Here is a 12,458-nt window from a genome sequence, read left to right on the forward strand (position 1 = left end):
AAGCTATGTTCTCTTGCGCTGTGTTTTGATCTTCAGATCGCCTCCTTGCTGATTCCTAACCTTGTGACTATCTTTGTTTGCTATCCCTCCTTCGCATAGTGCTTGCTCCTATGCAACCCCATTTATGCCATGTGAGATTTCTTGTGGGTTGTATGTTCAGTAATGGTGCCACAATTAGCGATCTACGGTGCCGCGACGAAACCGAGAGCCTCCTGTGGGTGCACACACAAGGCTATGCTGCTTGGCATGCGCTGGTATCAAGGTTTCTAGTCATGATCCATTACAGAACTACACCGATATGTTATTCTCACTTGAGCTCTTCCTTGGTTATCTCTCCTTATCATGTTAAGAGATCTATATGTCGAACTAGATGCAATAGGACTTCCTTCTGGAGTAGTCCAACGGTTAACCTTTGAAGAACAGATCACTAACAGGAACATAAATAGACTGCAAGAGGGTAGACAAGTGACTCTACTCGACGTGACTGTCCCTGTAATGACGTCGATCATCTAGTGAGCAACTTATGTCATTTTCATTGGATTAGAAAGGTGCACCACACTTAAGGTTAAACAAGTTATCAGTCGGATGATAAATGGACTAGGATATTATGTGCTGTAATAGGTCACCTGGTATATATGAGATTCCTGTCCAAGTTCTCAATCTTTAGGTGCATAAGGATGATGTAGACGAACCGACCTTCTTTGGTGTGACCCCTTTCTGCTAACTTCAATGGCGACCATCGGTAGGCTTCGACCAAAATTTTTTATTATCAAGAGTGAAGATTTGGAACCTTTTTAAGTGTTGAGGGACAACTGATTTGTTACCAGCAGGAAAGTTAGTCTTCAGTTAGGTAACGACTATTTGGTAACTATGAAGGCCAGATCTCACAGGACAATGTTGATCAAGGAAACAGCAAACCTGGCCCCATGATGCAACTGCTACTTCTTCTCCAAATGTGCTATCAAGTCAATTCCATCTTGGACAATCACGTATATAGTATAAGATGTGGTATCGGCTAGGTAGGAGCTAGCGAAAGCACGTCCCTAGTTTTTAGTTAGCATCTTTGTGCCCCAAGGTGCCACTAACACATGTGTCCAGACTCTATTGGATGAAGTGCCGAAGGATATATAGGAATGGTTCCTTGTCAATGTAGAAATGCCCTACATGTGGAATAATGTTTTGTGCCATGCGAAAACAGCCCACAAGTCCAATGCTTGTGCATAGTCAAGTTGGTGTCTAGAACGATGGTTGAAGTGTTACCAGAGAAGCATGTAAGGAAAACCCTAGCCTCCATCCCCGGCTAGAGAAAGACTGCTGCTGCTATGAGAAAGGTTAGAGAGTGCCAAACACACACCTCAACGCGTGGAGCGAAAAAAGGGAGGACACGAAATCTGTCCAGATTTTGTGGCACTAAACCGGTTATCTTCAAGCCGGCGGTTAGTGACTCAAACGAAGTTGGATTGACCCCAAACTTGGTGATCTCATTCCTTGCTTAAGGCCCTTCAATGTCTTAAGTTGGTTTGAGTATTGGCTGAGTAAAACATCGGATTTGAGAGATACCTTGTCGGCTCAGTTGCTGCCATTTCAGAACCCAATAGTTTTGGTAGAGGAATTATTTGGATGGTCAAACGGTGTCCGTTTGAGTTAATTTTTGGTGAGTAGTTAGAAGACCCATGGATCTACAAGCCCACCAAATTTTGTGCATATGGGAGCAGTAGTTTGTGAGATATGAATAGAAAACAAAATGGTACAGAATCTGCAATTTCACTGTGACTGCTATCATCCTTTGCATTAGACGGTTGTGTTTATAATTCATGCCAAGAAATTACAACTTGTAGGTGTATCACTGTTAGACAATCCTCCATGCCCTAGAGAAGACTCCTTGAACCCATGTTTGTGCCGTACCTTTGTCCTCTCATATCGATAATAGTTGAGCAGTCAAGATGTTCTACAAGTCAACTTGTGCCCTTGCAATTCGAAAATAGATTGGAAGGGTGTCAAACCGCAGATTTTTGGATTATGGGTTTTGAGATATTGATTGGCCTTAGAATGGAAGCCTCGACGACAAATGTAGTAAGAAAGCTAGTTTTGCTACGATGCAAGTCAACCCAACTTGCTGTGCAACTGCACCACGAAGGCAAATTGTACTTAACCTGCTTGGTAGTGAACTAGTCCCTAGTTTTGTGATTACTTGCAACTTGTGTTGTCCTCCAAGCCTCGCTAACATCCTTCTACGTCAATGGTTCTCCATTACTGACATGCCTTTGGTACCTTATATGTGTTTTTACCCAAGAGGTTACATCAGATTCCACCTAGATCCCTGTTGCAACCTGGATCCAAAGGCTCCCTAAGGAATGATCATCGAGAATGTTGAGCCAATAGAGTCAGCTATTACGTTTACCACTCACTCGGCAGACTCAGACCATACAACGTTGTTATTAGAGAAAGAGAACTGCACACATGGAACCACTAGAACGAGTATCCTTCAGAAGATTATGATCTAGTGCAAAGTTCACATGGTATGTGCCGTATCCACCAGGGAAGTAGATGCTACAAGTATTTAGTCTATGTTTGTATCGCTCTTCGTACATCGAGGACGAAGTACATAGGACATTGCTATCTTGGTTCCTCCCAAAGTAACAATACTTCATGAAGGCCAACGAAGGAAATTCTTCAGACCAAACTTACTACAAAGGACAAGTATCAGAAAGTGTCTTGACCAAATTAGCCTCTCTTATGCTTGAAGCTAGGTAGCCTAAAGCTATGGCTGATATTGGAAACTGGTAGCATGTCTCTCTTCCATAAAAGTCTTTCGTCCTAAATCTCGGGACACGATTCTTTTAAGGGGGGAGGGCTGTAACACCCCAGGTGTTTGCCACCAGTTAAGCAATGGGTTTGAGCTCAAACATGGCGTATTAAGTGATGATGAAGATGTCAAGGTCAAACCTATGGAAATGAGCCCCAACCTAAACTTGGATATTGCACCCTTGCTTTACATATAGGCCCTTTTCAAGATATATGCTTGGCTGGTGTTATTGGAATATCTTCATATGTCTCACATCAATACCCATCTATATTGATCCATGGAAAAGTTTCATGAAGTTTGGAATCAAGAAGTCACATGAAATGACGAGTTATGTCCTTGCTTGAATTATTTTATAAAGTGAATGGAATTCTCGATCGTCAACCAAATCTTGCAACCATGCCCAATTGACTCTAGATGAACTCTACAACAAAAGTTATGAAAGGTTCATGTTGGGCAAATGCCAAGAAAATGCTCCAATGGATCAAAAAGGATAATTTAAGCTTCATCGTGATCTTACTTTGGTCAAAGTAGAACAGTAGGTTCTATACCAGTTTTGAGGTTGGACCTTAAATGAAAGTTGTAGTCCATATCATGTAGAACAAACTTTGTTTTTGGACCAAGAGCTAGATCAACTTGGAAATAAGTCAAACAGAGGCTCGAAGTTGGAACCTGCTGCTGATTTCAGCACTTAGAAATATTCTAAGTCTAGAAATTCATCGACATCGGCATTGACGTCTCGCGTTCTCCAAATTTCGTTAAGTAACTTGACTTGACCCCAAAATAAAAGTTGAAGGTTATATTATGGAGAAGAGCATGCAAAAAGTTGCACTGAGTTTGACCGAGTTTGGACCTCCGAAAGTGAATTTCCGTGACCGTTATCAAGGCGCTGACACTGACAGTTTATGGCCTAATTACCCGCTGTTGAAGAGCTCTAATGACCTTGGTCTCTAAATGAAAAATGAAGAGCAGTTCGCGGGCTTCAAACTTTGTTTTAGGCCCAATGTCCAATTCGCACCCGAGACGGCCAAAATCGGCTCCCCACCATGTCAACTCCGGCGTGCGCCACGTGCTCGACAGTTTGTCTGCGTGGACGCCATGCAACGGAGCACGTCCTGCCATGGCCGACGCGCGTCCTACCTCATGCCACGTGCTGCTGAATGCCCTTCTCCTCCATAACAGAGCGCCAGGGCTGCCCCATCCCTTGCCCGTCCCTTCTCGCTCTCTCGCTCACGCTCTGGCCGCACTAGAGCGATGCCGCCATGGCCGCCGTCGCCGAACTTCCTTGCCGTCGCTGCTCCCTCTCCTGTAGCCCCTCCAGCGCCGCCACCGAGCATTCCTACAGCTCCACGACCGCCTCTCCAAGCCCTAGTCGTAGCCGAGCCCCACCGCGCGCTCGCTGCCGCCCTGCGCCCTCGCCGTTGCCGGCAGTGCCATGCTGGCACTGCTCAGCTGATGCGCTGCTGCTGCTTGCTGCTTGGCCGGCCAAGGCCAGGCGCGGCCACGGCTGGCCACGGCCAAGCCCCAACGCGTCCCCTCCTTGCCTCCGCCGGCCGCTGCCCCGCTGGACGAGCTCTCCGTTTCCTCGGCTGGCTGCTGCTCCGTTGTTTTCTAATGGAGGAAGAAGAAGGACCTCGCGCGGAAATAAGGGAAAAGGCAGGGGGTTATGTGAAGAACTAGTGACTCTGATGAATAGTGCAGTAAGGATATATTTGTCGAGTTTAATTTGTGTAAATTCCAGGGACCTCGATGCAAGATTTCCTTTCCCTGATTTTTACAGATTTGAATGCTCCACTTTGAAAATTCATAGTAATTCGTACAAAAATTGTAAAATAGAAAATGAGGACTTTTTGGAATCCTTGTGACATTGTCTATGCAGTAGATCTATAATGTGACATGTTTTAGTTTAAATATTTCGCTATAAAAATAGATCTATGCAGCTAGGTTCCTGTTACTTGCCATGTCTTGTCTTTTTCATAACTATAGTTTTTATGCTCAAATAAATGTGAAATTTTTGTGGAGTGCTACTAAGGTGATTGTTGTTGTGTAGTAAAAATTTTAGGAGTTTAGGATTTATAGTTTAAGAGTTATAAAAATAACAAATACCCTGTATTGCTTTGCTTCTACTCTGAACAGTTCTGCCTGTTTGAATTAATTGGCTCAGTTAAGCTATGAATCATGACTTGGTGAAAATACATGAGTTGTGGTACTTTTCTTAAGCTTTCCAAAAAGTTAAATATCATGATTTTTGGCTAAGTACATCTTGAGTTATACTTGCTTAAATCTCTGTGACTGTTTCTGCCCAAAACCAGAGAGGGTTTCCTTGTTCTTACTGTGGGGCCTTCTTAATAGTATAATTAGCTTTAGGTGTTTACAACAAAGTTGTTTAGAATTTGCTAAGCTTTCTAAAAAGTATAGAACCACATTTATTGGACATGTATAACTCCATTTATAGCTGTTTAAATTGGCATGTCAGTTTCTATCTATGTTTTGGACAGAGATACAATTATTGAATTAATTGACCCTTCTAACTATATAATCATTTCAATATGAGAATAATAAAGTTGTAGGTAACTTCCTAAGATTTTCAAAAAGTTATGGTTCATGTTTGTTGGAGATCTAGAACTCCAGTTATGCTTCTCTGAAGTTCCTATCAGTTTTCTGTACCACTGCTGTTGGATTGCATTTGCAGTTTTGCTTGTGCAATTATTTTCGTGGTGTAAATGATGTTTGCTATGGTGGTAGTAAATACAAAAGTTGTAGCAAATTCCATGGTCTTGCTTGTGTTCAAATTGTAAGGCCATAGGCCTGAGTTACATGACTTTCAAGTCTCCTGTCAGGTTTTGATTGTATTCTGAGCAGATCTGAAAGATGCTAGTGTTTGATCTAGTTAGGATTTGAATGAACTTTTGGTGATAATAACAAAGTTGTAGAAAATTTCATAAGCTTTCCATAATGTCTTCTTACAAGTCATTTGGATTTGTGTAACTCCAGTTATAGCTAAATCTTGTAGCTGCTGTTTGCATGTCCAGAAATTGGCAGATTCCAATTATAGTGCTTGCTTGTATATTGTTAAGTGTGACGTATGCCTTTGATGATGGTTGAGTTAGAGTACCTGAGATCTTGGAAAACTTGTGTCATGCTTGGTGTTGTCGTCTTCTTTGCTATCGTGGGATGATAAATTGTGCGATATTTAAAGTAGGCAATGCGAAGTGCTTGTGCATGTTAATGTAACCTTGTGCTTGTCTTACTTACTGCCTACGATGCATTGTCTATTGCACTTCCATGTATTCATACACTTGCATATTGCATCTCATCTAGGTACGCTAGATGAACCATGTGAAGGACGTGATGTTGGAGCCGAACCCGAAGACAGCGTTTGATGGATCTATCCCGAAGATGGAAGGACTAAGCAAGTGTTAGGACCTGTGATATCACCAGGATGGTGCAAGCTAACTGAACTGACTTGTGTCGGATCCCAGGCAAGCCCCGGAGTATTATAAGTCTCCTAATTTATAAAAGCAATTCTTTCTATATATATGAGTTTATATATTGTTGCATTAAGTTGTAGAAGTTGATTAAAACCGTTGATGCATTTATTACTATCCTTGTCTACCTTATTACCTTTTACCCGGTTAGGTCAGGATCGAATAACTGCTTAGCCTTGCTTAGACCGGTAGCGATCGGTGATATCCGGTCACCTATATTTATATGTGGTTACTGGAAGAATTTAGCTATGAAAAGAATGATATCCTGGAATTAACCATGTGTGATGGATAATTGGAGACCGGACGGAAAAGTTGGAGGCAACCAGACAGGGTTCTGGGGTGCTGTTAGTTTCCATCTGTGCCGATTAAGGACCGACCGTTGTTGGCCCTCGAGTCATGTTGAACGCATGCCTTACATTTAGCTGGCCGGATAAAGTACCTTTCGACCGCGAAGCTGGGAGATTATTCGGGCCGAGTAGATTGCCCGCAGCGCACTGTGCCGGAGCAGGTGTGGTAGGACACGGGGGCAAGATGATAAGACCAAAGTGCAGTCAGTCGGCCCCCGGGTACATGTGGTTCCTAGCAAACTCGAGATTCCTGGATAGTTGACTCGGTGATCAATATCTCACTTTAGCGGGTGAGTGAGGTTTGTGTAAGGAATAAATCACCAGCTGGTTAGGAATCGATTCGAATCGCCATCGCTCCTGGATAGTGAGCACTTGACTCGAGTTACGGCATCGTAGTAATTATTATGGAACAATGATGGTTATCTGGATGGTATGGGATATGCTAAATCGAAATTGGCAACTAGATGTTATTGGTTAATCAAGTGATTGCTATAGTACAAGTGCTTACCTAGATGGATAGGTCATAATAAAGATGATGCAAAGTACTTAAAAATGGTTTCTTCATGATAGCTTATGCTTTTCGCAAACAAGTCAGCTAGCCCACTAAAGAAAGCCATGCATAATCCTTGGTGTCACTTTATTTTGGTTTAAGATGGGTAAATCTGGCTGAGTACATTCGAGTACTCAGGGTTCATCCCACCTTGTTGCAGGTGATGTTCTCGACCTGTTGATGATGGTGGCTAACCGCCGGTGGGCTCGGTGACTCTATACTTACTTCTCATCTATATGCTTTTGTCGGATGATGTCATTATGCTAGCAATATATTTAGAACTTATATTAATGTAATCATTTGAAAGCTATGTTGTTTTCACTAAGCAATTTTGAAATCCAAACTTGTACCATTATTTGTTAACCCCTTTGTAATATTATTTTCGCTGCAACCCGATGTATGTGATGTGTATTTGCTTAATCACGCGATCTTGGTTGTGATGTTGATTTACCGAGGTCTTTTGGGACACTCAGCGGACTACCGGGTTTATATGAGTGAAAGTATGGGTGTGTCAACGTGTTAGCGGGGACAACCGTACTTGATCTCGTATAAATTGGGCGGTTCTGTCACAGATACTGAGGTGAGGCAGCAGAAGGTGAGGAGAGAGATGCAACACCTGATCTACTTTTGAAACATCCAGATGTAACACTTGCGATATACATCTGAAAACAGATGAAACATGCACCTGAAACACTTGCAAAAACACTTGAAACCATTGTAAAACATACGCAACATCCAGATAAACACATGCAACATATGTGTGAAACATATGCAACATCCAAATAAACATACTTGCAACATGTCTGAAAAAACAGATAAAACATTGGGAACAGAAGCTTGCGACATATGTGTACAACCATTGCAACATATATAACATCTCGATCTACTTTTGCAACAATCATATAAAACACTTGCAACATACCTATGGAACATCTGAAACACTTGAAAGATACGATTGCAACATGCTCTTTTAGCACAACATCTCCTTGCTGCTTGCGAATGAATGCTCGTCGGCTCGTGGAGTTCACCAATGGCGCAAAGCTCGCCACTCCGGTGGAGAAGGCCGCGGCAGGTCTGGTGGAGAAGGCCGTGGCGAGTTCACGGGCTGGAGAAGGCCATGGCGAGCGGGAGGCGCAATGGAGAGGGAGGAAGACTGGCTCCCACGCCTAGGCACGGTGGAGATGTTGGCCGACGGAGCGGAGGTGCGACGGAGAGGGAGACACGATCGCCGAGGTGGTACGGTAAAGCGTGGTCGCGGAGGGTTGTCGCGGTGCTGCAATGAGGTGAGTTTTTTTAGAACGGTTGTAGAACGAGTGGATGAACAAATAAGAGGCTGACATTGTTGGGCTGGCGCCATGGGCACTAGCGGAGTGTTCCGGTGGACGGGCGCCCACTTGGCAGAATTACCGATCGTGCATTAGAGCTATCTCATGTCTTGGCTACATGTCCATTTGATCACAGTGACATCTTTTGTAAAACAAAATATATAATTGTGATATGATCCATTGTCGCATCACGGGTAAGACTATCTCTAATAGCCGATACCTAAATCAACTACCTATACCCGGATTTGAGTTCTACACAGTAAATAGGTCGCCTACCCAAAACCTTCCTTCTCCAACAGCCTGCCTCCCTCCCCGCCTCGTCGTCGTCGTCGGGCCTGCATCGCCGACGAGCTCCCTCCCCTGCACGGCCTCCCTCCCTCCATGCGCGCAGATCCGACGAGCGCCGCCCGCCTCCCTCCCCGCCAAGCTCCGCCCACTTCCCTCCCAGGCGAGCTCCGCCCGCCTCCCTCCCCGCCTCGTCGGCGAGCTCCCTCCCCTGCACGGCCTCCCTCCCTCCCTGCGCGCAGATCCGGCGAGCGCCGCCCGCCTCCCTCCCAGCCAAGCTCCGCCCACTTCCCTCCCCGGCGAGCTCCACCCGCCTCCCTCCCCGCCTCGCCGGCGAGCTCCTCCCACGGCAGCGAGGTGAGCGCCAGCGGGCACCTGGACTTCACCGTCCTCGTGGGCCATCGGCACGCCGGGCTTCAGCCGCCGCGTCGCGGTACCTGGCCCGGTGGATGGCCACCACGTCGGCGGGCCGAGCCCCAACCTCGCGCTCGGAGAGGAGTGCGCGGCGCGCGGCATCCACGTCGTCGGCGCTGTCTGTGATGAAGGCGGTGGCGGCCCCCGCTGGCGCTCACCTCGCTGCCGCGGAAGACTTTGCGTCCTGGAGAAAGACGACGCAAATAAGCATCTCGGTTGGTGTCATATCCAAAATGCATGCTCCATCTGCGTCGTCTGTTGGAGCCGGCTAAAACACTGTACATGATCGATTTTGGGTATACGGCAGTTTGCATGAGCTGTTGGAGACGGTCTAATCCAGGGGGTCAAGCGTTCGCGTGCAGAAGATACGGTAACAGGCCCGTCGGATGCTCATCGGACGGGCGGCGCCAGCGCTTTGACAAAACCCTCACGTTCGCGTGAGACGTGGCGAGACATACCGTCCGTGGCCACCGCCAACACGATACGGCCGTGGCCCGTGGGGGCCCCGCCTCCGGCCGTAAGATACTCTACTTCGTTCATTCTATCATCAGCCCCACCGTCACCGGCACCGGCGCTCCGGTATAATCGCGGCCCGATCGCCGATGCCTCCCCGCCCCGCCCCACTATTCTCTCGCCTGCGCTTCCGCCTCCCGACGTGCGCCGCTATCCCCATCTCCCCCCCTCCATCCTCCGCGCCGCCCCTGCGCTACGGCCGTCACACTCGCCTCGCTAGCCCCTTCCCTCTGTCCACACCTTGCCAGCGCATCCTCCGCGCCGCCACCGCGGTCTCGTCGTCGCTGGATCTGCGCTCGATATCCGGCGGGTTCGCACTGTTCAGCATGGCTGCTGCCTCCTCCGCCACCTCCGTCCACGACTTCATCGTCAAGGTGCGCAAAACGGCCCAATCGCCTGTATAAAATACCAATTCCTCATTTCTCTTTGAAAGCGAGAGCTACAAAGTTTGTACACATGTCCTCGCCGAGTTTAGCATTTGCACATAGATCCCTCCCTGATTCCGCTGTTTTTCAAGTCTTGTCTTCCTACTCCAGTTTTGGTTGAAGATTGCTTCGTTCCCGATAGTCTCCGGATGTGCTATCATACTAAATGATTTTTTTCGTCTTGGATTCTTTTCCTAAATGATCTTTTTTTTTTGTTGTTGATCGCAGGATGCTAGCGGGAAAGATGTGGACCTTAGCACCTACAAGGGGAAGGTTCTGCTCATAGTCAATGTTGCATCTCAGTGGTACCAATTTACTGTTTCTTAACACCATTTTCCATTATGTTGCAAAATTGATCATGGCTTGAAAAGTTATGTGGAATGCATCATGTAATCCTCTTATTCATAATGAAACAAGCCAATATGCTCATTTAGTTCTTCTAATCATCTAATGTAGTGTACTCCCTCCGTTCCAAATTGTAAGTTGTCTTGGCTTTTTTAGGGACATAGTTTTTGCCATGCATCTAGATATACACTATGTCTAGATACATAGACATAGTAAAAACTTTGAATGTAGAAAAGCAAAACGACTTACAATTTGGAATGGAGGGAGTATTTATAATTTGAGCTTTATGTTTGTGGATAAGTGTGATGGAGCTAGCAAGTAAAGATGCACATTATATGCTTTGTTATGTAATATAATCGTAGCAAATTCAAATTTAAATTTTTACCGTTAAATATATTGTGCTAAACGCGTACCCTGAGCGCCATAGTAATTTCTATTCTTGAGAATCAACATTTGAGTTATCCATGTGTGGGAGGAATTTGCCTGTTAAACAGACAGCGTGGTAGTGGTTGCAGTTGGACATCAAAATAGTGGGACACCTGCCAACTGCACTATTTATTTATGGAGATTTAAGTGTCAATGTTATTCTCCCCATTTCTATTTGTACGTTAGGAATATAGGAATATATGTATGTTCTTGCATAGTTTTTTATCCCTGATCATGAGGTGCACATGTACCATTGTATTAGATTATGTTGACTACTTTTGAGTTAACATGGCCACTTCTCTTTTATTCTGTTGCAGTGGCTTGACCAATTCCAACTACACAGAGCTGAGCCAGTTGTATGAGAAGTACAAGGACCAGGGTAAGTATCTAATCTTGTGCCTCATTATTCCTTAATTACGGAGTGTGTTTTTGCGCATGCTCTGTTGCTCATATAGATTGGCTCCTTCATATCAAAACATGATTGATGTGCTAAATGTTGTCAATCTGATGTGTCTTCAGGTTTTGGGATCCTTGCTTTCCCATGCAACCAGTTCGGTGGGCAGGAGCCTGGCACTAATGAGGAGATTGTTCAGTTTGCTTGCACTCGCTTCAAGGCTGAATATCCAATTTTCGACAAGGTAAATCTGCACACAGTACTTATTTCTTTTGTCTTTGTATTTTCCAAGCCAAAAGGGGAAAAAATCTGCTTGACGTTCATGATCAGCTACCGTACTTGATCAATGAATCCAAGCATTCTCTCTCTCTCTCTATATATATATGTTGTCTGTGTGAAATGTAATATTTGAACTCACTGTGCTGTTGCTAAGGCTATCTCATAATTGTTTTAAAAATCAAATGGCGGGGATTAGGGACCAGTTTCATTGTTTAAATTTAATTTATGCATCAGTTGAATTATCCATGTGCTTGTGAATGTGATTCTAATTAGCATACACGGAGTTTAAAGTTTTTAACTTTCATTTTGTTAGGTTGATGTCAATGGTGACAATACTGCACCCATCTACAAGTTCCTGAAGTCCAGCAAAGGTAGTCTCTTTGGTGAGAACATAAAATGGAACTTCTCCAAGTTCTTGGTTGACAAAGAGGGGCGTGTTGTGGAGCGGTACGCACCAACAACTTCCCCACTGAGCATCGAGGTAAGTTCCTACATCGACCTGGTCGGTGGTCTGGTCATTTGAGTTTTCTTGTTTCATCTTGCAGCACTAACTTTGGCAAATTTTTGCAGAAGGACATCAAGAAGCTACTAGGGAGTTCTTCAACCTTGTAATTGGATCCACTAGCCCTACTAAACTGCTGCATTGCATTTGCCTCAGTAGCGTTTTAATAAAGCTGTTCTTAGAACCGAGATGTTTGAAACTGTGCTTAGAACCGAGATGTTTTTACTGTATTTCTTCTGTATGCCCTGTTTTGTGGTAAATGCCATGTATGTAATAAAATGATGCAATGCATGAATTCTCTTGAAAGGTTATGTATCCGGGTTGGTTGTTGAGATCTTTGAGAAACCGGGTTGGTTGTTGAG

At 44.9% G+C, this 12,458-nt stretch overlaps 1 protein-coding gene across 1 annotated transcript; it reads left to right on the top strand.

Annotated features, from left to right (window-relative positions):
* The first annotated feature begins 9,726 nt into the window (after positions 1-9,726).
* Positions 9,727-12,428, top strand: LOC136477892 (probable phospholipid hydroperoxide glutathione peroxidase). Its single transcript, XM_066476149.1, has 6 exons — positions 9,727-10,099; positions 10,379-10,455; positions 11,239-11,300; positions 11,441-11,559; positions 11,908-12,075; positions 12,165-12,428. The coding sequence occupies exons 1-6, from the start codon at positions 9,815-9,817 to the stop codon at positions 12,204-12,206; spliced, it is 753 nt and encodes a 250-aa protein (XP_066332246.1). The 5' UTR covers positions 9,727-9,814; the 3' UTR covers positions 12,207-12,428.
* The last annotated feature ends 30 nt before the right edge of the window (positions 12,429-12,458 follow it).

The sequence above is a fragment of the Miscanthus floridulus genome, chromosome 8, assembly GCF_019320115.1.
Source record: "Miscanthus floridulus cultivar M001 chromosome 8, ASM1932011v1, whole genome shotgun sequence".
Classification (NCBI taxonomy): Eukaryota; Viridiplantae; Streptophyta; class Magnoliopsida; order Poales; family Poaceae; genus Miscanthus; species Miscanthus floridulus.